At 39.5% G+C, this 26,775-nt stretch overlaps 1 protein-coding gene across 1 annotated transcript in view; it reads left to right on the forward strand.

Moving 5' to 3' along the window:
• The window catches only part of CNIH3 (cornichon family AMPA receptor auxiliary protein 3), a 46,612-nt gene extending 20,640 nt beyond the window's left edge, over positions 1-25,972 (forward strand). The window contains exons 2-6 of the mRNA XM_069008463.1: positions 1,885-1,953; positions 4,803-4,850; positions 20,321-20,433; positions 22,901-23,044; positions 24,993-25,972. Coding sequence (XP_068864564.1) covers positions 1,885-1,953; positions 4,803-4,850; positions 20,321-20,433; positions 22,901-23,044; positions 24,993-25,020 — 402 coding nt within the window. The 3' untranslated portion in view covers positions 25,021-25,972. The remainder of the gene's footprint in view (positions 1-1,884; positions 1,954-4,802; positions 4,851-20,320; positions 20,434-22,900; positions 23,045-24,992) is intronic.
• Positions 25,973-26,775: the final 803 nt, after the last annotated feature.

Here is a 26,775-nt window from a genome sequence, read left to right on the forward strand (position 1 = left end):
GGCCTGTTTCTCATGCAGGCATTTTCTCATACAGGCATTTGCTTGTACAGCTCTTTCAAAGTTCTGTTTCCCACAGCTTTTCCAATGATCCATGCCCCTGATCCTTTAACCATTGCTCAACATCTAACCTCTTTTCTATCCTTCCCCCTTTCTGTCAGTGCTGATGCTGATATCCAGCTGCAAAGAGATACCCAGTTGCACTGACTCGTGGGGTTGTAACCCTCTTAGCAGTTGGTCCAGCTGGAGAATATAACGACCTGTCCAAGAAGAATTAAATGCAGAGGTGTCATGAGCCTTATTCTTCATAAATGTTCTGCAAACTCCTCACAGCTTCTGTTGGTTGCTCTTTTACCATTGCAGATCTAATTCCTAACTTGAAGAGGTACTGCATCCATAGGGAGAAATGCTTCACTTGTAATCACATTTTATAGTTCCCTTTGTGGTTTATTCTGCCACTTCGACTTGTCATAGTTGAATAAATTGAATTCTGTGGAGGGCTCTTGTAAAATGCCACACTTTTGATTTTTAAATGTGCTTTGGTGTGATGAATGCAGCATTAGAGTGGGATGCGGAGCGCTGCTGAAATTTGTGGATTGTAGCTCTGGGTTTTATTCTTGAGCCTCTCACCAGATTATTATGATTCAAGAACAGGCCCTTTTCAGGCTTTCTGCTCCTGCCTTCCATCTCTGCTAAATGAATGCATTTTGGCTATGCAGCAGGTCTGTGCTGACACCCAGTTGGTTCATTTTTGAACAGCCAGGCAAGCAGGCACGTTGTAACGCAACATGGAAAGGCTGTTGCACTCTACTAATTGCCATATTGCTGCCTTGTACTTCCATCATCTCTTACTAAGAGCAGAGACTTTGAGTTGTAAAGTGACTAAAAAGGAATCATTGTTTTAACATCTGTTTATGTGGTGCCTGTCAGTGAGCTTTCCTTCCTTGGGTGAAGCAAGACAGAAGCAGAATAAAAGGTATTACTAGAATGCAAACACAAAGTTAAGAATGTGCTTTGAGATCTTTGAATGAAGTATGCTGAGGATCATTACAGCAATGTTTTCTTTCCAAGAAAACAATCTTCCAGGAAAACACTAGCTCTTCACTAGAGCTAACACAAGATCTTCCAAGAAAATGCTATCAAACGGTATTATTTTTATAGGCAATTTATCTGCTGTACTTTAAAAGCATCAGTAATTACCAGGGTGTCTCAATCCATCCGTTAATGGAGGAGACCAAAGGACCTGAGCAAAAGATATCTCTCCATTAGTGAGGTCTGAAGTAAAGTTCTAAAACCTGCCAGAATTTAGGAAGGGCATGTTTGCTCTAGAGGGCTTTACCTTTTGAGGAGTCTGCTTGTTAATGAATAGCAGCTTGATGGTAAAGCTGATACTAATTTGTAATTAATATCTGAGGTTTAACAGAGATCTGTAATTAATATCTGAGGTTTAACAACTAATAAAATGGACTGTTTATGTACTAAACCTGGAACATCATATCAGATCCATCTCTGTGTTTTAGGCAGCTAATGACTTTTTCCATCAAATCTGGAGATGTATCTGTTTGTGAAGTAGTTTTATGTCATGTGGAAATTTGAGAAAAGAATTCTTGTTAATATGAGGGAAGAAATATGGAAAGGAGCAACACTGAAAAGGCTATAGATATGATTTTGCAGAGTGACAGATTAATGAGTTCTAGGTGTCATATGTAGGAGTATGCCATGCTTTGTTTTAACTACTTAGTTCTAAAGGGAATGTGTTGGGGAAGCTATTTTTCCATGTTTTCTCTGGAAAGACAGGAAGGCAGTCAGTGCATGTAATTAATCCCTTAAGGAAAATAAGTGTTTGAATGAGAATTCATTACAGGAGTTGAAAAAATTGTTTTTCAGATAATTGCCTTCGATGAACTTCGGACAGACTTCAAGAGCCCCATCGACCAGTGCAACCCGGCCCACGCAGTGAGTACAGCCAGGGCCTGCGGAGCTGGGGCTGCTCCAGAAACAGGGAGCACTGAGCTGTCAGTGAAGGATGAGTGTGGCAATTAATAGGGAGTCTCTTGTAAAGTCAGCTGTGGTTTGGAAAATTGATTTATTGGGCCAGTCTTAGGAGCCAGATGGTGATGTTTATGTTAATGGATTTCCTCTTTGCTGAAGGAGGCAGGAAGGTAGTTTGGAAATTCAAAAGCTGAAGGATGTCACGGGATGCTGTTGCTTTCTTTTTTACCTTTTCATTCTGTGGCACAAGTTTTCGTTTTCAAAATAATTTGCTTTCTCTCTGTTCGACCATGCCATGCTTCTCCCATATTGTCTGTAACAATGGACCAAAAGAGGTGCATGCCTGGACTTCTCTGTCCCATGGCAGGGCTCTAGATTCTCCTGTGGTTTAGGAGTAAATATCATATTCTGCTGTATCTGCTATGGAAAAGCAATAAACACCTGGGACTGTAAACTCAGTTTTAACTAGTGAACCAAAAGTGCAGCCTAGATTTATGCATATTAAAATTCCTCTGATAGTAAAAGCTGTAATCTAAGGTGATTTGGCTGACTACTGCTACACGTGTCAGTTTGTACCACGAGAACTGAGAGCAGAACTCGTCTCCCCGTCTCCCCATCACCTCACTGGGAATTACAATGGTCATGACATGTGCTGAATTTAATCTCTACAGAGGATCAAGTTCTTGAATTGCCTACAATTGGTAACCAGATTCAGTACTAGTACTTAGCCATTTAACTTTGTTTCATAACTCAGCTGAGGGCTTGTACTGCTTAGACCGCTGGTGATTTTAAGCATAAACTTTATAATCCTAGAATGCAATTTTTTTTTACTGTTCACTAACACATAAGCAAAGAATAAGAAGAAAGAAATTACGTGAAGAAATCCTGTAGAGGACATCAGTGGATGTAATCTGGTTTTGAATTTACTGGAAGTAATCTGATTTTCAATTCACTTTATCTGTTTTTACTTCCCATCTTGAGAACTGCAGACTGAATTTATATGTACCAAATTCCAGTAAACTGTTCCCTTCCTAAAACTTGAGATGCTCTGTGGAGATAATTTAATCTTATTTGAAAATGGTAATGGAATTGGCCTCCATGATTAAAAAAAAGTTAACAAGTCCCTTTTTTTGTCACATTAGTGGTGCAATCAAAAAGTGAATCATAACGTTTCTAGTAAAGCACAGCAGAGCATTCTGTGGTTCACATACCTGACTTCCATGAAACTTTCTGTGATAACTCAAGCAATAATCTGAGATTGCTTTTTTCTGCACACTATATATGTTGATGCCTTTTAGATTGCCATAAAAGGAAGATTTTTAGTGGGCATTTCTTGTATCTTTTGTCGAGTGAATTTTGCTTTTTCCCTATGCACAGTGGTATGTGCCCATATTCAATTTTTTTGGTGGGGTAGTTTTCTGTATTGCACTGTAAGAGTGTCTGAAGTTTACCCACGTGTCCTCCACAGTGTTTTCATGACAGAGGGTAGAGCCTTTTTGGCAAGAGGAGGCTGAATTAAAGACAAACCAGAGGCAAAACCAATGGCAGTACTGAGAATTTAATTCATATTTCCTGATTTGCTCTCTATTACCTCCACTTCAGAGATAGACTTTCTACAAGGTCAGCTGCAGTTGGCATCTGTCTTTCCACTTCTAAAGGCAAGGGAGCTTTTCTGCAGCTTCACAGGCACATCCACACACATCCATTCTCACGTTTGCAACTGTGAGTCTAAAATTTCTGACTCTCTTTTAGCTCAGAGACTCCAAAAAGAGGCACTGTATTTTTCTGGCGCCTATCAAGCTGCCACTGCCTCGTTGTCTTTCCAAATGATACTTTTTTTTAAAAAATGGCTTAAACTTGGGGACAGGAAAGGAAAACAGACATTCATTTGGAGACTGGAATAAAATTGCCACAAGTTGGAGTTTTAAAACATTTGAAAAGCAAAAAGCTTAGGTAGACTTGGCTTCTCACATTGGTATAGTACATTACCTGTTTTAAAAAGTTCATTGTTTGGAATATTTTTTGCCATGTCTAAATGAAAATATCAGATAGTCTTCTGAGGACAGCAAACCCACTCTGCCTTCTGCAGTGTAACTAACAGTAGAATCTTTCACAGTAACTCCAGTCATGGGGTTATGCAGTGAAATTTGGTTTTGCTGGTGAGCTCCTCATTATGAGCCATTGAAAAGAAAGCCTGACTTTGATTTGTCTTCTTTCTGTGAGTTGAGCTTAGAACATCTTTTGAGTCACAATGCCTAATTACAGTGATTTTCAGTATTTATGAAAGCATCTGCTGTTTAAAGTGGCATTTTTAGGACATTTCAGATATTTTTCACTAATGTGTTAAATTCTAGTTTTACGTGTTCAGGCACCATTTTAGTGATAGAGGAAGAGCTGCCATGCAAACTTCATTGTTGTTTTTCCCACTCAGATTTATCTTGAAGCCAGAGGTTGGGTACCTGAAAATGCAAGACCAAGTCTCTGTGGTATAAATTGGCACAGTTGGATAGAGCCAAAAATGCTGACTTAAAATAGAGTTGCAGCCTCTGGCTGAAGGCTAACATAGACTTGAATCCCCAGCTGATATTGTTATGCCTAGTAACAAATGAAAAATAACTTACTGGGACTTAGAAATGGGAAAATCATTTGGCTTGCAAGCAGTAGGTAAGAAGTGAATGCTGTCATTTCAGATTAATAATGTGTTGCTTCACTGCAGCCATTAATTAAAACATTGACCCCTTGTAATTGTAATATATTGTCTTAATTTATAACACCAGCTAATCTCCTGCCTTTCCCTCACTTTCTCCTGACAGAGGGAGCGGCTGAGGAATATTGAGCGGATTTGCTTCCTCCTGCGAAAGGTGAGCATGAACCAGCCAAGGATTTGTGAAGTTTATGAGAATTAAAGCCATCCAGTGGCAATGTGCATTTATTTTCTCTTTGATCCTCACACTCTATTGATGGAAAGCTGGATTCTACTGTGAAGTGAAAGTCGTGATGACCTTGTAAGGACAGAGTAAGACAAATTATAAAAGGTTGATGTAATAGAGGGTGTCTGGATAAAAACTGAACCTCGGAACATCAGCCCATTTATTTTGGAACAAGCTTTTCCAAGGTGGCGAGTCGTTTTGCAGTTGCAGCTGGAGGTTCTTTTATAGTCCCATAAAACTGCTGTTATTGTTGTAGTACAGGCTTTAAAAATACCCTTTTTTTGAACAGTGGCTTACTATCTGACATGCTGAACATTTTTATTAGTTACATATCTAGTGTTCAAGGTTTCTGGTTGATGGAATAGAATAGTTGATATAGTGTGTGTTTTAGCTTGATGAAAGTGAGATGCTGAGTGCCTCAGTTTCTGAGGGATTTAAAGGAGCTGATACATTGTGGGTTACTTATCTGTGGCTTCAAAGAGCGTTTTCATAAACAATCTTTGTTTTCCTGACTGTGTCCTGTTGAAGTTAAAATGTCATAGTTCCAAACTACTTTATTCTGTGTTCAAGTTTCGATGTATTGTGTTCGGCAGGGTGGTAACAAAGCCTCCTAAACCCTGCATTTTTCCTTAAAAAGGTCATCACTGAAATGTGGACTGCTGAACACACCCTAATCAAGCTAAGACCTAAACTGAGATAGGGCTTTAAGAAACTGGTGGCCTCATCCTTAGAGGTTTTGGGAAAGACAGTGATGGGGATTATCATTTTGGGCTGATCCAAAGGCGTGACTGTGACTCCATGCAGAACCTGTGGGCTGTCATCCTCTGATCAGTCAGAACCTGAATAATGTCTCTTTGGCACCACTAGGAGCGTGGGACTGTTAGGAGCCACATTTAAGTACTTCCTGAGCCTGTTTATGACACTTGGGATATGAAAATAAGGGAAAATACTTATCACCAATAGCTTTCCACTTTATCAAATAGGCAGCCAGCCAGTCTCAAGCTGTGTCCCAGTTTCTTGGACATAAAGCAACTGTTGAGTGATGGTTTATTATATGTGAGCCCCATGGGAATGCCTTGCCTGCATCAATGTTTAATTTTTATTGAGCCTCAGCCTCGTTGTGAACAGCAAGATGGAGCATTTTGGCTAATTGCTGACTCTGTATTCATAAGGGATTGCCTTGCTTCTGGTTCACTTAAATGGTTTGTTAATTCAGCCTCTCCTTCTAAGTTCTTTGGGGACACATTTGTTTTAATTGAGAGATTATAAGCAAGAAGAGAAGGGTGCAATAACTACAGAGATTTGTAGCCTTCAAATCTGACAATCACTAAAAATAGTTGGGTTTTATGTAGTATAGAGGAAAATTGAGGAAAAACAGTTAAGAATTGAGTGTCAGCTATATTGATACAGGAAAATAGCAGTTAGGATGCTTCCAGCAAGTACTAAATATATCCTTCAATATTGTGTGGCTTTAGGATCTGTTTCTATTTCTATGAAACAACAACATACCTGTTTTGAAGTCAGGAAATTCTTTTAAAGGGCTTTAAAAGCGGTGCTGTCTTGCTATTTATGACACTAGAACTTAATGTCTAAGAGATGATGTAAATTTGGTTTTTTAAAGAGGTTATAGGTGGGCTATAAAAGTATGTTCAATTTCATTATACGCTGGTTTTAGAAGGGATTCTTGGGAATTGTTAAGTGGGCATACGTCATATAAACCTGATCCCAGTGAGCAAAGACTTTTTTAAGGATGTATTTTTGGGTTTATCTCCAAAATACTTGGAGAAGTTTATTGTCAAACAGTGACCAGGTATGTGATATTTCACCAGATATTATATAACTTATCGAAGTTATTTACATTTTCCAGAATAGAACAGAGAACTGTTCTGCAGCCAGGTATTTTCTGATGTTTGGTTTGGGGGAAATGTTTCTAGGTCATTAAAACAAGCAGGGTTTGTGTGAAGCAGATATACATGATGCTGGCATGTACACAGGCAGGAACACATGGGTCCTTGTTTCTATGGTGCTGTAGGATTAGATAAGCCCAAATTTTCTGGTTACTGGAGAACAATTGATTATGCATAAGGAAGCTCTGAACGTTGTATAGCCACAGTCAGATCCCTCCTACCCTGAAGTAAATGAGAAGAAGGCTTATTTTCTGAACCCAGCAGCACCTGAGGTTCTCTCAGACTACAGATGTTTCATTTTATTCAGTGGTGTGGGGCTTTCTAGGATAGACTTGTGCTGCAAACTGTTGAATATCCCATTACATGGACACTGGTTGCCATACAAGTGTAGGATGATTGACACAGGACACACACCAGTGTGAGCAAATGCTGTGGAGGCTTTTTTGCTATAAATTGCCTTTGTTTCCCTAAGGATGTGATTCCATGGTTCACTGCAGTGCTGTCCAGAGGACACAAACTAGTGCTGGGGGGGAGCAGAGCAGTACGGAGCATCTCAGGCTTCTTGGGCTCATCAGCCCTGCTGAGGGGTACAAAAAGCAAGGTGTGCCTGTGAGGTCTACCATGATTTTTACAGTCAAATATTTTGTTGGGGTTGTTAAAATATATTCAGTTACTGATGACAGCAATATTATTTAATTGTAATTGCAGTTGTATTTCAAGAAATCTATGTAACCAATTGATTCCTTGTTTTTTAATTCCTAATTGGTATTTACATTAGCACTAAGGACAATTAGGAATTTCCTAGATTAAAATAGTCAAATTCATTAATCAACCATTGTAATATTATTACTGTACCTTGGAGGAAATTTAAATTAAATTTTGATCAGGTTTGCATTATAATTTTTTAATTAATTCAATAAATCCTACTAAGGAGGAGAGTTGATTGAACTTCTTGCTCAGTGAACACGTTTCAGATTTCAGTTTGCTCATGCCAGACAATACTCAACAATATAAGTAACCTTTCTCCAATTATCAGCAAATATTTGTTTTTAAAGCCCATTAAGCTGAAGTAAGAGTGATTTATGAACATCAGAACTGGAACTTAACTGGGAGGGTGTTGAGGTAGATAAAAGACAGACTTTTACTCATTTTTCTAATGTAGTGCAGCATTTTAGTTAAGTTATGCCTAAAATTCCTAAAACTTCAAGTGTAAGAAAATACTGTACCAGAGCTCAATCCTTTTTCTTGATTTTATTTGGTTTTGGGTTTTGGGGGTTTTTTTTGTTTTTGTTTTGGTTGGTTTTTTTTTTTCAATTCCTGAAGGGATGATTGGAAGAGAGTAAATTCAGCAAGAAATCTAACCACAGGCAAGGTGACATTAATCTCAAAGATGTTCCAGATGAACTTGAACTGTCTTGAAAAATACAAGCAAATGCACAGACAAAAACCGCTGCAGGGACTGTATTTGAATACCCAAACTTGGCCAGTTCAGCACTCCAGTACTAGCAGTAGTATAGTAGATAGTGAATCAGGAGCTGGGGTTTTAAAACAAAACAAAACAAACCTAAAAACCTCTTCACCTAATATTTTTTGAAGCAAGTTTTAATGTTTTAGTTAGGTGGTTGGGCAGTGCCAGTGCTTGGTCTGGTCTTGTACCTCTGTCTCTGTGGTTTCCAGTAGAGCTGGATCTGCTGTAGAAATGGTGGAAACTTATTATGTATTCAGTAGTTCTGGTGTTTACCAGATTCAGTTCTGGTTTTTACTACTTGCAAAAATAAAATAAATATCTATTTTAAGTTTATATTTCATTATTTGGTAAATAACCAAACCTGATGTTACCTCAAGGAGCAGTTGTAGAAGCCATTCCATTCAGATCGAGATAATGTAAATAAAATGTAAGACCTAGAGAGGGTAATGTGGAATTCTAGACATCTGAGTGTCTGCACTGTTTTGTTTTGTATGTTTCAATATTTACCTATTCTGTAAAAAAATTAAAATTACTCACATGTGTGCAAGTAACAGTAATCCAGAGACATGAGCAAACAGAAGTTTGAAGGGTTATGGGTTAACACCACAGGTTCAGCTGTGGACAGAGCAATCAATCTGAGGATGAGGATAAGGCTCGATCCCATGTCTGTTATGCCTGTTGGTCAACATGGAATGCAGACTCTCAAAGTTTGGACAAAACCCCACAATATGTTCAGTGAAACATTACTGAGCTCATTGGATCAGCTAACGGGGAAGAAGTTAGCTTTTAGGCTTTTCCTTAATAGCAGAAGAGGCTTATTTGAGTATGGATGTTCTTTTTCTTTATATGTGTCTAACTATTATGTGAAATCACCACTGTTAAAAAGTAGCCCCATCCTTCCTTGTTTACCCTTACTCAGCTGATGTTTCTTCCTGCATATTTTGGACCGATGTGCACAGTAATTGCCATATGAAATAATTTTTTTCTTGGACCTTGATAGGCTCCAGACCTTTGCCTTCCGGTGGCTCCTACCATTCCCTGCATGCAGCAGCTACAGTGGCCACTCTCCTTTGGGGAGTGTCAGGTGTCCCAGTAGCTCATTTCAACTGACTGATCACATTCTTTCCATCTTGATAAATTTTCTGGCTATTGCAAGGATCACTCTCTCTGTGGTTTTGCCTCATAGTCACTGGCAAACCTGAGATAATGCGATGCATTTTAAGAGTGTGGGTTTGGGTATGTCTGTTGGTTGCTTTGTAATGCATTTAGGGATTTGTGGACATGTGACATTCTTTTACCCAGTCTGCAGGCTGATAGTCATTAGCAGACCACTTCTGTAAGCCTATAGCATGGCTCATTAAAATGCCTAATGTGAGGTTATATAAGCAAATTTAGCAAATGTGATGCATAATCACAAGGAATTTTGGAAGTGGTGTGTAATCATCCATATTGTAAGAAGGAATCATACTTTCTCCCTGGGGCTGAGAAATCTCCTAGGTGGAAACTGCAGCAGCAAGAAAATTAGTTTGTTGTGAAACTGGGAATAGCAGCAATGGTTTTACCTTGGTAGTGCTATACATTTTTTACAACCTCAATAAACATGTTTTAATTCCTCATTAAGTTGGACTTAGCAGAAAAAGAAAATGCTGCAGCATAGCCACACTTAGAGGGATCAGTCTGCAGGGTTAATGCATCCCTGCTTTCCTCCTAGCAGACAGTGGACACTTATTCTTTGAAGCTTAGGTGTTTGTGTTATCCAGGAGGAAAACAGAATTTTCAGTCTGGTAATAAGGCATTTTTGGGCTGCGGAAATGGCAGCGATACTCTGCCTTGCAGGAGAAAGAAGCTGATGTTTCCAGAGTTCTGATGAACTGCTGCTGTAACAAGGATCACAAAGGGAACAAAAAATGGCTGTGTGTGGCATTTTTCCTGTTAACAGTGGTTGTTACAATGATGGAGCACATGAACTTTGTCTGCTCTCATTAGAGACCGAGGAGTTCATCATTGTTACTGGCTCCTCAGCACATGTTGTATTTCTTAATGTATCTAATGCTCTCTCACACCTCATCAGTGTGATGAAACTGCTGAGTTTTGAGTAACCTTCTGGGCAGTAGGAAGACTGTCAGGAGACCCTTCCCACAGAGTGACGAGGAGCATAAACCCCAATCAAGAGGCAATGTGGATATCTTTTGAAGAGTGAATATAAAGTTCTGTGAATAGAAGATATACTGCAGATACCCAGGTGGTTATTCAATGTCTCCCTGTGACTCAGGGCAATACAGAAGGTTGTACCCAGGCAGGCATTGCTGTGTATAAAACTATTTAGGTAAATACTATGTAGTTTTAAGATTATTTTTATCATCTGAAATGCCTTTTTTTTTTCCTCCCCAATCTTTGCACTGCAGTTCAGTGGTTCAGAACAGAGTTCTGAATCCTTTTGGTTGGATTACATTAGGTAGTTTTGTCAAGATCGGAACTTGTTATTAACTGGCCTGATAAGCAATGTGAATCTGAAACAGGTGTTCATTAATCATGTTTTTTAGAGGTTTAAACATATGATCTGTTATTGGGACTACACTGATATTCTGAATTAACATTACCAGATGAAAACTTCACATTTTAATAGCGTCTTAAGTCAAAAGGGTAGTTTTGGGCTGTTTTGTTTGTCTTCTTTCTGGAAGAAAATAATAATACCTGCTTTTGTTGTCTTTAGGTGGATGTTCTGTTGTCTTATGTTTTGCCACTTCTTGAATTTTGCATTTGGTTCTCTTAGTTGGATACTTTTAAATGTTGTGTTGTGCTTCAGCCAGAGATGACTTTCAGCAAGACTTGGCTCTCCATTTCCATTATGTTTGCATTGGTGTTTGTGTTACAGCAGTGCTTTTGGTCTCATGTAAAGAATAAAGCCTTGTTGTGTCAGATGCTACAAAACGCACATGGTAAATATGAAGAGCATTTGCTTGCACTCACAAGATATGTACACAACAGGAAAGGAGAGGTTGCACAGTTATTCTGAGGATAGAAATCTTGTTTTTGGAAACCTACTTCGTTTTGTTGTTAGCAGGCATAGCTTGAATCGCTTGTTTTTTAACTGAAGCTAAAAATTTGTTAGCTGTTTTTGAGGGGTGTCAGTAATTGCATGGGGCCTCGAATCTCTTCAGCAGCTGTTCAAATCCAGCCCAGTTTGGAGTCAGACTCAAACTACTGTGGTCACACTGATGATTGTTGGGAGCAAAATGATCTGGTGTTGTATGCTTAGAGACTTGGGATGTTTGCTCTACAGAAGTGTTAATAAAACAGGCAGTAAGATGAGATAGATCTCTGTCAACATCACAGTGAGTATGAGCTACACCCCTCTGCTGTACACACACACACAAAATTAGCTTCCAGACTGCCTCAGAAGAAATTCCAGAGTTTGCATGCAGCCACTGGAATAAAGGATATTGCTGTTTCCCAGGCATTGATTAGATCTGCAGATTTTGTAGGCTGTAAGCTTGCCATGCTGTTCATATCCTGTCAGTTAGGATTTGGACTGTGATTGCATCATCCTTCGTAAAACTAAATTCATTGAAGTTCTCCTTTTTTTGAGGTGCCCCAGAACTTTTTCAAATACGTTAGGCTCTGAGTGTGTGTGAGAAACCCAAAGCTGGTGTGTATCTCACTACTCCATCCTTATATGAAAGTTACTGCTAAACTTCTATTGCATGATAAAGCCAACTTCATTCTGGCCTTCTGAGTGGCTCTGACAAGATATTTTTACATTTGGAGAGAGTAACTTTACACTTCAGGGATAAAATTTGAAGTTAGCTAAAAATGTATTAGTACACAAGTTTTAGTTTATGAAAATCATGACTTACGGTGGAGTTCTTTTTAGATCATTTTCACACAGCATCTCTCATTAGTCAAAAGAGGCAGGAGATAAATGCTAAATCTTCTGTTCATGTGAACAGTGGGGCTGTCCTTAGGTTGTACAAGGAAAAGAAAAAAGAATGTAACTTGACAGGAGAAGTGGAGATACAGGAAAGGGAAGTAAAATATTTGTAACTGAAATATGACACACTTCTACTAGCTCTGTATTGGTTTAATTGTTTTCTGCAGCTTGCCTAAAGGAGGACAGAGTTAATATATTCACAGTGATTCACACTTGGTAGAGATTTTGTTTGCACCCAGAAGAATGAAGGACATAATGATTTTCCCTGAATCTTGCAATATATTTCCAGTACAGACAAAATTTAGGCGTTCAGTACCTTTGTTACCAAGCTGCCTTTTTCAGTTTTGCACTCTGACAGGAAATTCAGTACATATCATTTAAAGCTTCTCTCTTTCCCTCCCTTAAGTCTTTTCTGCCCACTTTTTTGTTACATTTGTTATCTGTGAAGTGTGGAATGGGATAAAATGGGGTATGCCCTATTCAGTTAGTCTTTTGGGCACCCACAGAGTTTTGAATTTCATCAGAAAGAGTGGAACTTGGCACAGTAGCTATTTTGCAGAACTGATAATAGAATTGGGATCAAAGAGCTGGCAGTATTTATACTTCATACACAAATAATCCCATGAATGTTGCTTGACTAGAGATAGTGCATCTTTGTCACACTTTCTGTTTTGTTTTAAATAGATTACATTCATATTTACTATAAAAGTATTACTATTGCAGTAAAAATACCGAATATAATCCCTTTTGTCCTTTCTTTGGATACACTATCATATCTGGAAAGAAAGTCCTTAAAATAGGACTAAAGAACTGAGAGGAAGTGTAGTATTTCTGGCAGGCAATTCATTCACTACTGACACTCATTTATTAAGTGCATTGTGCCAACACTATTTCTAGTCAATTTTACAAGTTCCTGAATTCAGCACTTTTGAAAAGTTAGAACATAACAATTGTTATTTTTAGCAGTAATTGCCTAAGGATGTCTGTGTGCTTACCTAGGGATAATGAGAAGATAGATCCTGCTGTGTCTGCCAGGTGCTCATAGCAGGGGGAGCTTGTAAGGGGAGAAGTTATGAAAACTATTGCAAGAGTGAAGAGTTCAAACTTGTGACTCAGCCACAGTTTGGTCCTTATCCCTCTTTTACTCCAGGGGGGAAGTAAGATTTGCCAAAGTGATGCCTGATGAAAACTGGAATATCCTTTGAAGGGAGATACTAGTAGTGTTATTACTCATGAAAATATGTATATATAAAACTATTTCAGTTTAACTGACTATATTTTGCTGCTAATCTCATCTCTAAGTGTTTAGTCAATAATCAAAGTGCCAAACAAAGTACCACCCTGATGACCTCTCGCTCTACAATTCAGCTTCTCCCAGTTCTGCTCTGGAGGATATGTAAACATAAGTCCTTACAGTGGGAGAACATCACAAGTAACAGCGGAATAAGCTGAGGATGCAGCAAAAATGTAGATGAGTAATGTCATCTGTACTGTGCTCCTGAGAGCAGTGTACTTCTCAGCCACTTGGGGTGATGCAATTTATGCATCTGTTCCTCAGAGCTGTGTTGAAATATTGGTAGAATTTGACTTGCTAATGGCCTATATTTGCTCTAATTCAGTGTGCAATAAAGTAAGTATTTGCATTTTCATAAAATGAAGGAAGTTAAACCAAAGGTCACTGTTACATTTAGCAGAATGTTCAGTGTTAGGTTTAAGTTGGGATCACACCCTATAAAGCTACAATGCAATTACAAAAAGCAATATAATTCCTAAATGTAGAGCACAATGATTTTACACCATACCTGTTTATGGATGCAGTTGTTTTCTGCTGTGAGTTAAATGTCCTACCTTGCATCTCCTTGCTGGTGTTTTCTATAAAGCTCTTGTAGTGCCAGGGAAGGAAATGTCTTTGCCATGTCTGCACTGCACCAAATCTGCTTCCTCAGACTGACAGTCTTTACACACCCAGTACAGAAACAGCCCTTTAGTGAATGCTTAGTTTTCAGCATTTATGGAAGTGTCAGTCTTAGGCAGACCCCCAGGAGAAGGCCTGAGGGCCCTTCCTGAGCCGTGCAGATGGCTGAACTTCATTTTGATCATTCCTGAGGTGTCTGTATTCATAGCCCTGCCTGTGAGCTGGGGGGCTGGTTTTGTGGCTCCTAATGAACAGCTGCAGTGCTAATTGCCATTCTCCCCAGCTTTGGGTGAGCAGACAGAGGCAGCAGGAGCTCTTGGAATAGCCCAGCTGCGGGGTGTCCTGGCTGGTTGTGCCTGAAGTACAAAAGTGAGGTAGGGCAAGACGGGGTTTATTACCCTGTTTTCTGCCAGTGCTGTGGACATTAGAGAAGTTCTCACTCCGGGGTTGCTAACCCAGCTTCTGTTACTGGTTCTGAATTAGTGTTAGGAAAAGGAAGGTCATAAAGATCATAAAGGTCACTGTTCTTTTCCACTCATCCCTGCTGAGTGGAAAAGAACAGTCTGCAGAGGAGATACACTTGTAAGATCACAGCACTTCTGCCCTAATGACGTGCCTTCCAAGGATGGGGCACTTCTTGAATTGTGCCGCTGCCCTGCAGACCTTGCAGTCTTTTTTTAAATCCGTTTCATAACCTCTTTACCTGTTGGCTGCTGTGACCTCCCATGGGCTCTGCAATACCAAAATATTTATAGATACTCCTGATGAATGTCCTGTAAAGACCTGATTCTCACCTGTCACTCCTGTTGAACTTATTACTGGTCTTAAGAAAAGGCTTAAATATTCTAGTCATAAACTAGCTCCAGTGGAATCTATAGATACTGAATATAATTATCCCCATGTTGCTGAAGAGAGAAACGAGACAATGAGAAGTGAAACGATAGGCCTAAATATAGATGTGTTTAGTAGCTGAGATGGAAAGAGCATCCAGAAATCCTGTCTTTTAATATTAGATTTGGTACTGCGTTACAGATGGATATGGAGTGAGAATAGTAATTAGGCTCTTTGTGTTACTTATTTCATTGTCTGGTATTTGTGCTGTGGAGTGACTTATGTTCACATCCCCTTAAAATAAATGTTTAAAGGAATTCCAATAGCTCTTTAGAATAATTAAATTACCTTCATAAAGCACTGGCTTTTGCTGCTTTGTTTCATTGTGATCCCGAACGGTGGGTGGAGGGGTGAAAACACAGATGTTATATCCCTTTTCTTTTTTATTTGTGCTCTGCATTTGATCTGTAACATTAAGTATTGCATGTGTGCACTGCTGCTCTCCCCCAGATAAAATGTAAAGCTGTATATATGAACTTAGTAGATTCAACTGCACGTTGTCCTTTTGATGATCTGGAATCTATTTCCCAGGCATTTCCTTTTCAGCTACTTGCACACATCTGCCTAGCAAACTGCTAAATACTTCTAGAGGTTTGCATAACATGGTTTTTAATTACTTGAAATGGTTTTGTTACATGTCTGTGTTATAACAATTTGATGCCACTGAATTTCTAAGTGATTGCTATAAACAACTAGAGAACAGTCTGTAGAGACACAAGCAAGTGTGGATTTTAACAGGAGAATTGAAATAAATTGAACCTGAATATTTGGACTGAAAACCTTAGTATATTTGCTGTGACAGCATTGTATTGGGCTCTAGGGCAGCCTTTCAGAAGAGGTTTTGGAAGTCAAGTAACCCAAATAATTTAAAAATACACTAGAAAAGCGGAAAGATTTCCGTATTTCAAGAGTAAATTTAGTGTTTCATGTGTTTGATCAGTGCAAACAGTATGTTTAAACTGTTGGAATTATTAAGATGTGTGTGTGTATTTAAATTACACACAGTTGACCCTTCTTCTTTGGTTTGTGCAACAGCAGGAGGAAACAGATGATTTGTTTCAGAGTATGTACATTCCACATACACACACAGTCTGGGCTAAGGCGCATGCTACTGCTAGCTTTTTGTGTGGTCTTGCTTCCTTTTTTTTCACTTGCTTGCAGTACACTTGTGATTTTTCTGGCCTGTGCTGTTCAGTTAGGGGAATTTTGGAGTCATTAAATAATCTCCCTTTGACCTCACAGTCTTTAACTCAGCTGACACTCCCCAGTAACCCAGGTTAGCTCTGGCAGGCTCTGTAGGGATGGGCTTTGAAGTGTTATTGAAATAACTCCTGTGTCCTGAAAACCTTGGGTACACCTCCACCCCCTCTTTCCCTGCTGCTGCTGAGGACCGATTCCGTCAGCTTTTTTGAGGGATGTGGTGGAAAAAGCAGCAAATGAGCACTGTAGTGACAAGCTGCAGCCATCCTCTAGCACAGTAGCAATAACCACTGCAATAAGGCAGCGTGCACTTAGATCAGTCCTAATCTGGGGCCTGGGATTGATTCCACAAATCCATGGTGCTTTCAGTTTCTTGTTGCTTTCAGGTGGATGGAAAGGGGCTTGTGTGTTTTTAAGGTGAACAACTTGTTTCCACTGGGGTAATCACCAGAGCTCTTAACATTGCAAGAAGGAGATTCAACCCCCACTTCTCTCCAGGATCTTCCTGCCACCTGTGGGAGGAGAAGGCAGGCATTAAGAAGGGACGTTGTTTCAGCCTCTAACAGTGTAATGAAGACTCTCAGAAACCCTGGTAGGGTAGAGTGTGTAGTGACTGGCAATTTCTGGGTACAGTGTAAAATCTGTGGTTGCAGTGCAGAGGTTGACATGCACAGATGGAGACTGATGTAGACTGAGTCTTTTGGGGGAAGGAACAGCAATTGTGTGAGAATTATTATTATTGTGTGGCACTCAGGAGTGTTGGTCTAAGCAAAGTGCTGGAAAAAAGCATCTTGACATTTCAGTGGCTTAAGAGTGACTGGGAAAACTGCTTGATTCACTTGTTGCAATTGATTTTCTAACTGTGAGAATTTAATAGCACTGATGAAGGGATATTATTATTATTCCTGCTATAATATCTTCCCCGTTCTGGTTCCTGTGAGGTATTTTATGGGCCCTGTTCACTGGTGAGACAATCTGTAAGAATCATTCCATGTAAAAATGATAGTGTCCTGTAAAATCAAAATTACATTTGAGAAGGAGGTATCTGTTGCTGCCTAAAGAGGTATCCACATGTAATAAGCAGAATAAGGAAGAAAGGTGCTGACAGAAAAAGACGGGAGTTTTTGTATAAGAACAACAGAATAGATTTAGGAAATAGGAAACAGAGTAAAATTATTTAGGACTGAGCTTCTCTAAAGAGGTCTTTGTATTCCTATAAACAGAAAGAAGCTGCTGATAGGTGCTTAAATTCGGTGCTTGTTTTCCTTCTCTTTTAGTTCAGCCAAGCTTAGATGTCTATCCATAGCAAAGCCTGCCTTATTTTCTGTGGAATTAGAGGAGAAGGATCTATCTACATGTACACGTGTGTGCGTACTACTTTGTATGAGAATGAATTCTTGTGGTGAGATGACAATGACTGTGATACCCACCTAAGATTTTGCATTTTAAATGTGGATGATGAATTGTGAATAAGGGTTTTGAATATTTACTGATGTAGCTATGTACTTAATTATCCATATCAGAGCAGCACTTAGAAAGTTGTGATAGTTTCTTTTTCCCTTATGCTTATGTTATAGCAAAAGGCATTTCTGATTAGCGGCAATTTTTTTATCTAGAAGCTGACTTCCTTCTCAGGTCTTCCACAGGGAAATATCAGCCAGCTGAATTTTTGGTGGTAAATTTGTAGTGCCATTTGAGCTTGGGACTCAAAGTGACCAAGTTGCATCCCTTAAGAATTGTGCTGCTATGCCAGTTTCTCCTTCTTCTCCATGTTTCATAACCATCTCGAGCTTCATCTTGAGCTGTGTCGGAAAGCAGAGGTCGTTATCTGAATCAGGATGTTCCTGGTTCAAAATAGCAGTGTACTATTTATATCCTAACATGTTTACCATCTGACAGCTTCCTATGCTCTCACAGGAATGAATTAAAGACGTTGGTTTAATTCCTGTTGCAGTTATCTGTACCACAGAAGTTGCTTTTCAGTTGAGTGCCTCAGCAGGGACAACAAGGACTGACTGCTGCTTGTTTCTCAGCCAGCTTTCTTCTCTCCAGGAGCTGAATCCAATGTTTGCTAAAGTTGATTTCAAGTTTCCATTGTTTTTAGAGGATATCATGTCAAATTGCAGGATGATTCTTACAGCTAAGAACTGAGGCGGTGTTTTATTTTAGTTATTTACTTCACCTCATAAGCCTTGCTGTTAGTGCCTTTCTATACTTCATGCTTCCAATTCTCTCTTCTTTTAGATTTGGTCTCTTAAGTCCATCAGCTGAATGTAATTGCCTTTGCATGAATTCTCTCCAGGAACAGTGATCAGCAATGATCCTTTCTTAATTATGTCTACAGGAAAATACCACTCCAAGAAAAGGGTGGAAAGACATAAATGACCCATTTACTGTTCCATCAAAAGCATAGATGGATTTAATTTACACCAGAAATTGTGACTGGAAAGTGAGCCTGCTGCTGAGAGTCCTCTGCTTCCTTTGTTTCCTTTCTAGCTTGACTGCAGATTTTTGGTTTGTTTTTCAAGCTCTGAATAAATTTTCACCGTGGGTTTCCTTCTCTGTTATTACCAGCCAGCCCACTGATCAGGCACCAGTTACAGTCTTGCTAAGTCTGTGTATTGTGTTGGAATCAGAGATCAAATATGTGAAAATGAATGTAATATGCTTTTAAGTGTTGTGATGTTTAGTGGGCAGACATACATCATGAAGACCTTTCTTGCTACAATTTGTGACGAAGATGAATCATTCTTTGGGGAAAGGTTATAGTCATGTTGTAAATCACATTCTAAAATTGAAAAAAAAAAAGATCCAGCAGTGATAAATAAGTACCATCTGGAACCTGAACTATATAATTGTATTGTGATTTGTCATCCACATAAGATAAGCCCTTGAGAATGTTTAAGTTGAAGGCATAGTCACAGAGATACCAAAATGTGTTAACTTTTTCAAGTACGGATGTGAAATGAATTAAAACAATACATTCCATGTGAGGTGGAAAGACTCCTAGAACCAAGATGATGTAATTCCTTGCAACACTGCTGTATGGGAGTAGGCATTTGGAGAAGTTGTATAGTAAATTTTACACTGTTTTAAGAAAAATTGGTCTCATTTTAATTATTTGAGAGATGATAATGAATTTACATCAAAAAAAAGGCCTCTAATATCTTTTCTGATGCAACTTGGGTTGATGTATCTCCAAGATGAAGCAATGGATGCAGATTAGTTGTATATGAGTTTGTCTAGCTTTGAGAAATATCCACTGCTGGCAACTGTTTTCTTCTATTACTTGAAGAAAAGAAATAGGGGTTGCTGAGAACAGACATGGGAAGAAAACAAGAGCAGAAAGACAGCTAAGAAATGGGAAAGCAGTGAAAAAAGCAAAGTGCCTTTTGAAATAACTACTCTGAATCAACATCACATACATTTCTGCTTCTGCCAGCTACCCACTCATTTTCTCTTTTAATAGAAAGAATCATCATGGTTCTGAAACAAATAGTGTAGGGAGCCGTGGATTTTCTTAGGAAGTGAGTTTCCTGTCTTAGTGGGTTTGAGATTGCAAGGCTTACTTTGTAATGGATTTGGTCTCTTTAGAGTGTATATAACATATCAAAATGGTAGAAGCAGCGTTTTATTTTTCCAAAGACACCCCTCCAATACAGACACAAAGCTTCAGGAATAGCTTTGTTTCCTTTCTGAATGCATGAGTAATAAAACTTTGTTCTTTGAAAACTCTTTTACTGACATTCATTTAGTCTTAAAATGCTTCTGTGAGGGAGGTATTAATATAATGTGTGTTCTGTAGACATAAATCTGGAATACCAGATAAGACAGTAAGTGATTTGTCCTATGCCTCTCATCAAGCCTTTGGAGTACAGACTTGGGTAGAACCTTAACCTGGCCCTGAGTCTTGTGCTCCTTGCTCAAAGCCACGCTGTCTGCCAGCTGAGGTATGTCTAGGGGCAGACACACAGGAGACTTGCAAGACTTGCAGAGTTGATTTGTTTTCTGAAAGACTACCTGGGTGACTAAAATCAAAGAGGTGTTTTGTTTTACTGACTTCTGTTGTTTCTGTTCCTTTCCTTTTAGCTGGTGCTGCCAGAGTACTCCATCCACAGTCTTTTCTGCATAATGTTTTTATGTGCTCAGGAGTGGCTCACACTGGGGTTAAATGTTCCTTTGCTTTTTTACCACTTCTGGAGGTAAGCCCTTCTTTTATATGCTGACTGCTTGTTAGCCTTGCTTGCCAGCTCAGCACACATGCAGATTGTATGAACAATGAAGGACAGTGATAGAGTATAGATGAGTATCTTCTGCCTAGAGGCTCTTGCCTATAAGCAGCTGAAACTTACCTTTCCAGAGAAAAAGGATTTCTTTTTATGATTTAGGATGGCTAAAGAAAACATATGATAATACAACTGTGGCTTTCAGTTATTTAGATGAATGTTCTGAAGGGTGTCAGGATACACTCGCCGCAAGCGAGTGAAAACATGGAAGTGAAATAGGCTGGAATCTGAATGTGGGACTTGGTGAGGCTCTGAATATTTCACAGCTGGGGAGTTGTAAGACAGTTCATATTTGAAAGAGCTTGGACCTCTTCATTCAGCCCCAACAAGGAAACCTTTCCATTGTAGTTGTGAAATAGAGACTGGGCAGGTTGACAGATTTTTGTGTCTCATCTTTGGCAGCTTTTTGATTTTTTTTTTTTTTTTCAGTATGAAGTAAGTTGTTTCTCTCTCTCTGTACAGTAGGGAATTTCTTTTCTGCAGGAGAATTCTCTTTTAGAGACTCTTGGAGTAGGGATTGGAGTAGGTGAAGAGCTGTTTCTTCACACTGCCCATAGGAAGAAGTGGGGCGCGTTCCCACTCTGGATCTCTGATTTGTCTTTATATTCACCGAGGGGCTTTCAGAGTTGATCACATAAGACCTGCTGTTGTTTTCCAGACAGGCAGTGCAGCTGCTGCTGCTGCATCTTCCTCTGCATTCTAGTGGAGGACCAGCCTTCTGTTGCTTCTGAAAATAACCAAGAGACATCAGTTTTTGTGGTTGTCAGTCTGGAGACTTCCCTAGTTTTGCATTTTCACAGTGTTTGTAAAAGCACAGATGATTTTTGTCTGTCGGGGTCTCTTTGTGTTACAAAGGTACATATGGTAGCCAGAAGAATAATTCTGTAAAGAAATAAAAATCATCATGTCAACCAGGAACTAAAAAGTAGTAGCTTTTTTACACTTTTTTTCTGCAAAAGCTTGATAGTAATGCAGAGCCGTATGATAAAGTGTATTATCGAGAAATTGGAGTGCCAGTTCTCAGAAAGCTAAGTGAAACAAATCTACAAGTGCTTTTCTCCTCACTGTTTTGCTCCAATAAAAATAGTAATGTTTTATGCTGCTCTTTTGCTAAGGGTTAACAACCAAAGTGTGACAATGATACCCATTTTAAAAGTTTCTAAAAACAAATATTACCAAGAGGAAAATGGTCAGACTCTAAGTAATGATATTGATCTTTGGAGAGAACTTTTGATTCTCTCTTTTTCTGTGATTCTTCACATGCTTTGCTGTAAGTACTCCATAATTACTCCTGCTTTAACCACAGAGAGGTTTGGGTTCATTGCGTAAAGTTCTGCACAGAACCATGGGAAGACACTGTGTAATATCTTCATTCCAATGAAGAGAATTAAGCAAGATTTTACCTATGATTCTCTGTAAAACAATTTGCAGTCTTATTAGAGATTGTAAATGGATGTGACTAACAATGGAAGGAAGAAAGGCAAAGTTATTTTGAGAACATCTCCTTTCAAAGTTTGTTGCTGGTCACTTGTTTGGTGTTTTTATATCTTCCTATCTGTCTGTCTATCCATCTGTAAGCAATCAGCAATCTTCTGTTTACTTTGTCAAAGCAGCAGAAATAACAATATTTCCTCTGATTTGTGCTGATTTTAGAGCAGTTCATTAACTTTGTTGAAGACTTCTTTTTTTTTGGATTTGCTTTTGCTTTTTACTGCAAAGTAGCTGAGACAAAAGCCCCTTTGCCAAAGGAGTTCTTTTGTCACGATTTTCTCAAACATTCAGTCATTGCTGAGACTAATTAGAAATTTCTTCTATGCAAGAAGGAAAATATTTTCCAAAGAAAATTATTTGGATGATACATTTTTGAGCAGTGCCACATGTAGAAAACATTAGTCAGCCACTTCTTATGTTACTCCATATTGGCTTTTTTCCTTTCCAGAGTTGAAGGAACTTAGCTATCAGTTGGGACTGTCACCTTTCATCATGTCTGAAATCAGTTGTGTAGGGGCAGTTAAAGCCCAGTAATCCTTCCTCCACTCTGTGATCACAAACCACCATATATTGTCACTCACAATGTGTATGTTATTAGTGGATAAGGCAGAAATAACTCTGTAGGAAGGGGAAAGGTTTCATTGTGAAAAATTAACAGAACACAGTAAATCCGCATTCATTAATTGCTTGGTTCCATAAGAAAGGAGTGCTTAGACTAGCTTCCTGATTTTTACAATGTCTGGAAATAGGGACTTGAAAAAGAAAGGGGGATTCCTCCTATATCATGGAAGATGGTAGTCTCCTGAGCTGGTGTTCAGGAGGGTGTGTATCTGCACATATTTAATACAGATTACTACAGAGCCATTCTGGCTGTCTTCTCCTGCTCTTCCAGGTATTTTCGTTGCCCAGCAGATAGCTCAGAGCTGGCATATGATCCACCTGCAGTCATGAACGCAGATACCTTGAGTTACTGCCAAAAAGAGGCCTGGTGTAAGCTGGCCTTCTACCTCCTTTCCTTCTTCTACTATCTCTACTGGTAAGTCTGGCCATTTCACTAAGAGAATAGTAGCTGCTTTTCATTTCACTTGTGAAATTGCATTTAGGAATGACTGGAACCAGTTGGACAATTTCCTTAGTCTCATAAAACTTGCTTCTGATGTTGGTTCAGGGAAGCAGTCCCACTGACTGCTGACACTTCAGTACAGAATATTTAGTGTTTACCTAAGGCCTGAACCAGGCCCCAGGGCCAACCAAAGGAAATAACTTTAACTTCTCTGTATAGTCTTTTAGGATGGGTGAAATAACAAATGTTATGCTAATAGCATTGCATCAAATAAAAAACTACAATTCCTTATGATTCAAGAGAATCAGAAGAAAAATACACCTCTGGTGTAGTAATACTCAAGATGGTAAATAAATGGGTAGGTGGATGTTGGGTGGGAACATGGGATGCACCATGCCTGTAGTCATTCCTACAGGCTCCCTTTCATGGCAGGGTAAAGCCTGTGCATGGTCCAAACCCCTAATTAAAGTACATTAATGAAGATATGATACGCACCCCAGTTGTGTGTTGTCCCCCTTCCCCTTTCATGTCACATGTCCTCAGTGCACAGGCACAAATGCCCAGTGCAAAAATATGTCAGGATCATTTCAGGTAAGGCCTTACCAGGATCCCAGTGCTTTTAGTCACCTCTGTAATCACACCATAAAAACTACTGGACAACAAACTTTAACACACTTTAAATGGAGGTGATGCTTTAGGATGCCTTTTTTCTACTCCTTCTTCCATGATGTAGTTGTATAGAGTTGCCTCTTCAAGCCAGTCTTGCATGTAGTCATCCCTCTGCAAGGCAGGTTTGTGTGCTGGTGGAAGAAAAGTGTGATTTCTCCTCTGATTACTGGTGTCTTATCTGTTCTGCTGTTCCCCACATCTTGAGGAGTCATTGCTGCACGTTGCTGTTTCTCAGCATTCCTTTTAAATGCTGTTGAGAACAAACATTTCTATCCACCTGTGCATGTGTAGGTGCCTGTGTCTGCACGTGAGAGCGAGAGGCTGGGAGGTGCCTAACCCCCATGAAGATGGATATGGAATGGGAATTTGAGTAGGAGTAACTTGGTGGGTTTAGGCTGAGCAACTTTCCATGCCAGTCCTGCTCAGGGGGCTGAGAGTGGAAAGCATGGCAGTTAAGCTAGACAAACTCTGTCAGTAGTGCAAGGAGAGAAAGCAAGAAATGGCTGGAGAAAAGCGTTTTTTAACTCCACGTTTTTGTGTTGGGATCAAAGTTGGCTCTGTGGTGTGGTGTAGCATTTCTCCTGTGACCTTACTGCTGTGCAGCTTCCTCTGAGCCCTTCATTCTAAAATGTGGCCATCATCCAAAATCCACTGCCTGGTGCTAGATAAAATAGTATAAATTACAGACAGTTTTTCAATGCTTTCCTGGGTGTTGGCAGAATTAGAATTGCAGTAAAATGGAGCTGTGGCAATATACTCTGTTTTGTTCGCTTTTCAGAGTTGAGTTTAGTATGTATGGACTCAGTCCAGCTGGTGGCTGCATTTTATGTTTCTTCTAGTGCACAGAGTTTTTTTCCAAAGGAATCAAAACAATGCAGTTTCATGGAAAACCTTGCCTGCCCTGCCGAGAGTTGCCGGTTGAAGTTTTAAAGATCAAACACGTGAAAGCGAAATGGTTTTGTTTCTTCGCTGTTCAAATCCTCAAAAGCTCAGACTGAGCTTTAAAAGGCTCAAACACAGCTTGTGGTGCAGTAGGATGTCGATAATGAATTTGTTATTTCTTAAGTGCCTTTTGATACCCATCTTGAATACACCATAATTAAGATGCTTTAGAGAGATAGAAAGAATGCAAAGGAAGGCACAGGCCATTACAGTCAGACCTGAGGAACAGACAGCAAAGGGTTATAAAAATCAAAGTGCTCTGCATGCTTCAAAGGGATACTTTCATATTGTGTCTTTCTTTTACATTCAGCATGATCTACACTCTGGTGAGCTCTTAACTGAAAGATCATCGCTAAAGACTGAAAACAACAAAGGCTGGAGGTGCAAGAATGAGTGAACCAAGGGATGCATGATTAAAAAAAGCAAAGAGGAAAACTTTGAACCCAAGCAGTAAATATGGTACATGAAAGATCCAGGAAAGAGAAGCAGAATACCATGGGAGAATGGCTGAGTTAATTGTGTTTGTCTCCTGTTTCTCAATGCATTGCAGCAAATGATTTTTCAAAACCCAAGCAAACAAACAAAAAAAAAAAAATAGCAACAACATGGGCCAAATTATACAACTATTCACCTCTCCAGGGATAATGCTGCTTGGTTTGGTGGATTCGTTAAAACTATAATCCCTATAGCCCCTACTGTCTTCCAGAAAGCAATGCTGCCTAAGGACTATTCTGGACCGAGGAAGCACAGGACAAGATGATCTTACACAGAAAGAAGAGCTGTACCACATGTTCTGAAAATGAGTGCTGAGTGGACTTCATATATGATGTGTGACTGTCCTACAGGGCTGTTTGCATGACTCTGGTCAAACAGGGGTGTCAAATCTCATGGAACCGCTTCAGTGGTTTTGGTTTCTTGGTTTTTGTCCCCAACCAAAACAACAATAATGAAGGAATTTGCAGTTTCAGTGTTCTGTATTCTAACTATATGCTATTCCTGCAGGTGAACATCCAGTATATTTCTGTACTTCATTTGTGATGTGCCAACACCATACAGTGAGATGTAGAAATACATTGGGTTTAACCTAATCAGGCCAGGCACTTACCAGAATAGTGTTCCTCTGACTGAAAAATACCCCAAACCAGGTAAAAGCTGCATATATTTAAAGAGGATTGTAACGTAGCTATTATATTCATCACAATGCTGGATAGCAAATACTGGACCAGCTAATTGTGGTCTGTAATTCTGTTTTGCAGTTGTACTTCTGCTGTAAAATTTAAGCTGGAACAAATACACAAAATGTCTTTGTCTTGTATCAGGTTCCTTTTGAAAGATGATGATCAGTTTTTTATAGTTTAAAGGTTTTAAAATTTTGTCATAGAATTCTCATTCGAATTCATTCGTATGGGCTGCTTATCTTTATACATATGTATGTATATACAAATACATATCTATATAAATACTCACAATCTATTTACATTTTAGGTTAATATCTTTGACTGACAGGTCAAAGGCATCAAGTGTCCAGAACTGCTGCTAAATATATTTCAGTGCTGACCCAGGTGAACCCAGGCTCACTCCCTCAGAGTCACTGGTGCTGTGGGTAGTAGCAAGGCTATAAACTCGAGAGTAGCCCCAGAGCATGCACAGACACAGCTTGGCTCTTGCACTGGGAATGAGCTAATAAGGTAGGTTTCTACCAGAGATTGGCAGGGAACAGCATGGAGAGGCCCATCTGTCCCCTGCCTTGTGCACAGCTGGTCCTGTTAGCACAAGCTCGCTGCTCACCACATTTGGTCTGGCTCTTGAGAGCCAATAGAGTGATCCTGTACCAAGCTCTGAGGTGTTTTCAGTCTGGGCACAGGACTTCAGCAGGAGAGATTCAGTCTCACCATGGCTGCTGGGTCATCCCATGTCTGGCATGTTCCATATGGGGCTGGAGTTACTGTGTGCCTGCAGTGCCAGGACTCACTCTGGTTTGATCTGGCTACATTAGCAAAATTAAATCCTGTTAACCAGCAAAGCACAGTGGCTGCATGCAAACTGCTCCTGGACCACATCAGCTCCCAAATCCTGCCTGGGCATTGCTTGGA

The sequence above is a fragment of the Aphelocoma coerulescens genome, chromosome 3, assembly GCF_041296385.1.
Source record: "Aphelocoma coerulescens isolate FSJ_1873_10779 chromosome 3, UR_Acoe_1.0, whole genome shotgun sequence".
In the NCBI taxonomy this organism is placed as follows: domain Eukaryota; kingdom Metazoa; phylum Chordata; class Aves; order Passeriformes; family Corvidae; genus Aphelocoma; species Aphelocoma coerulescens.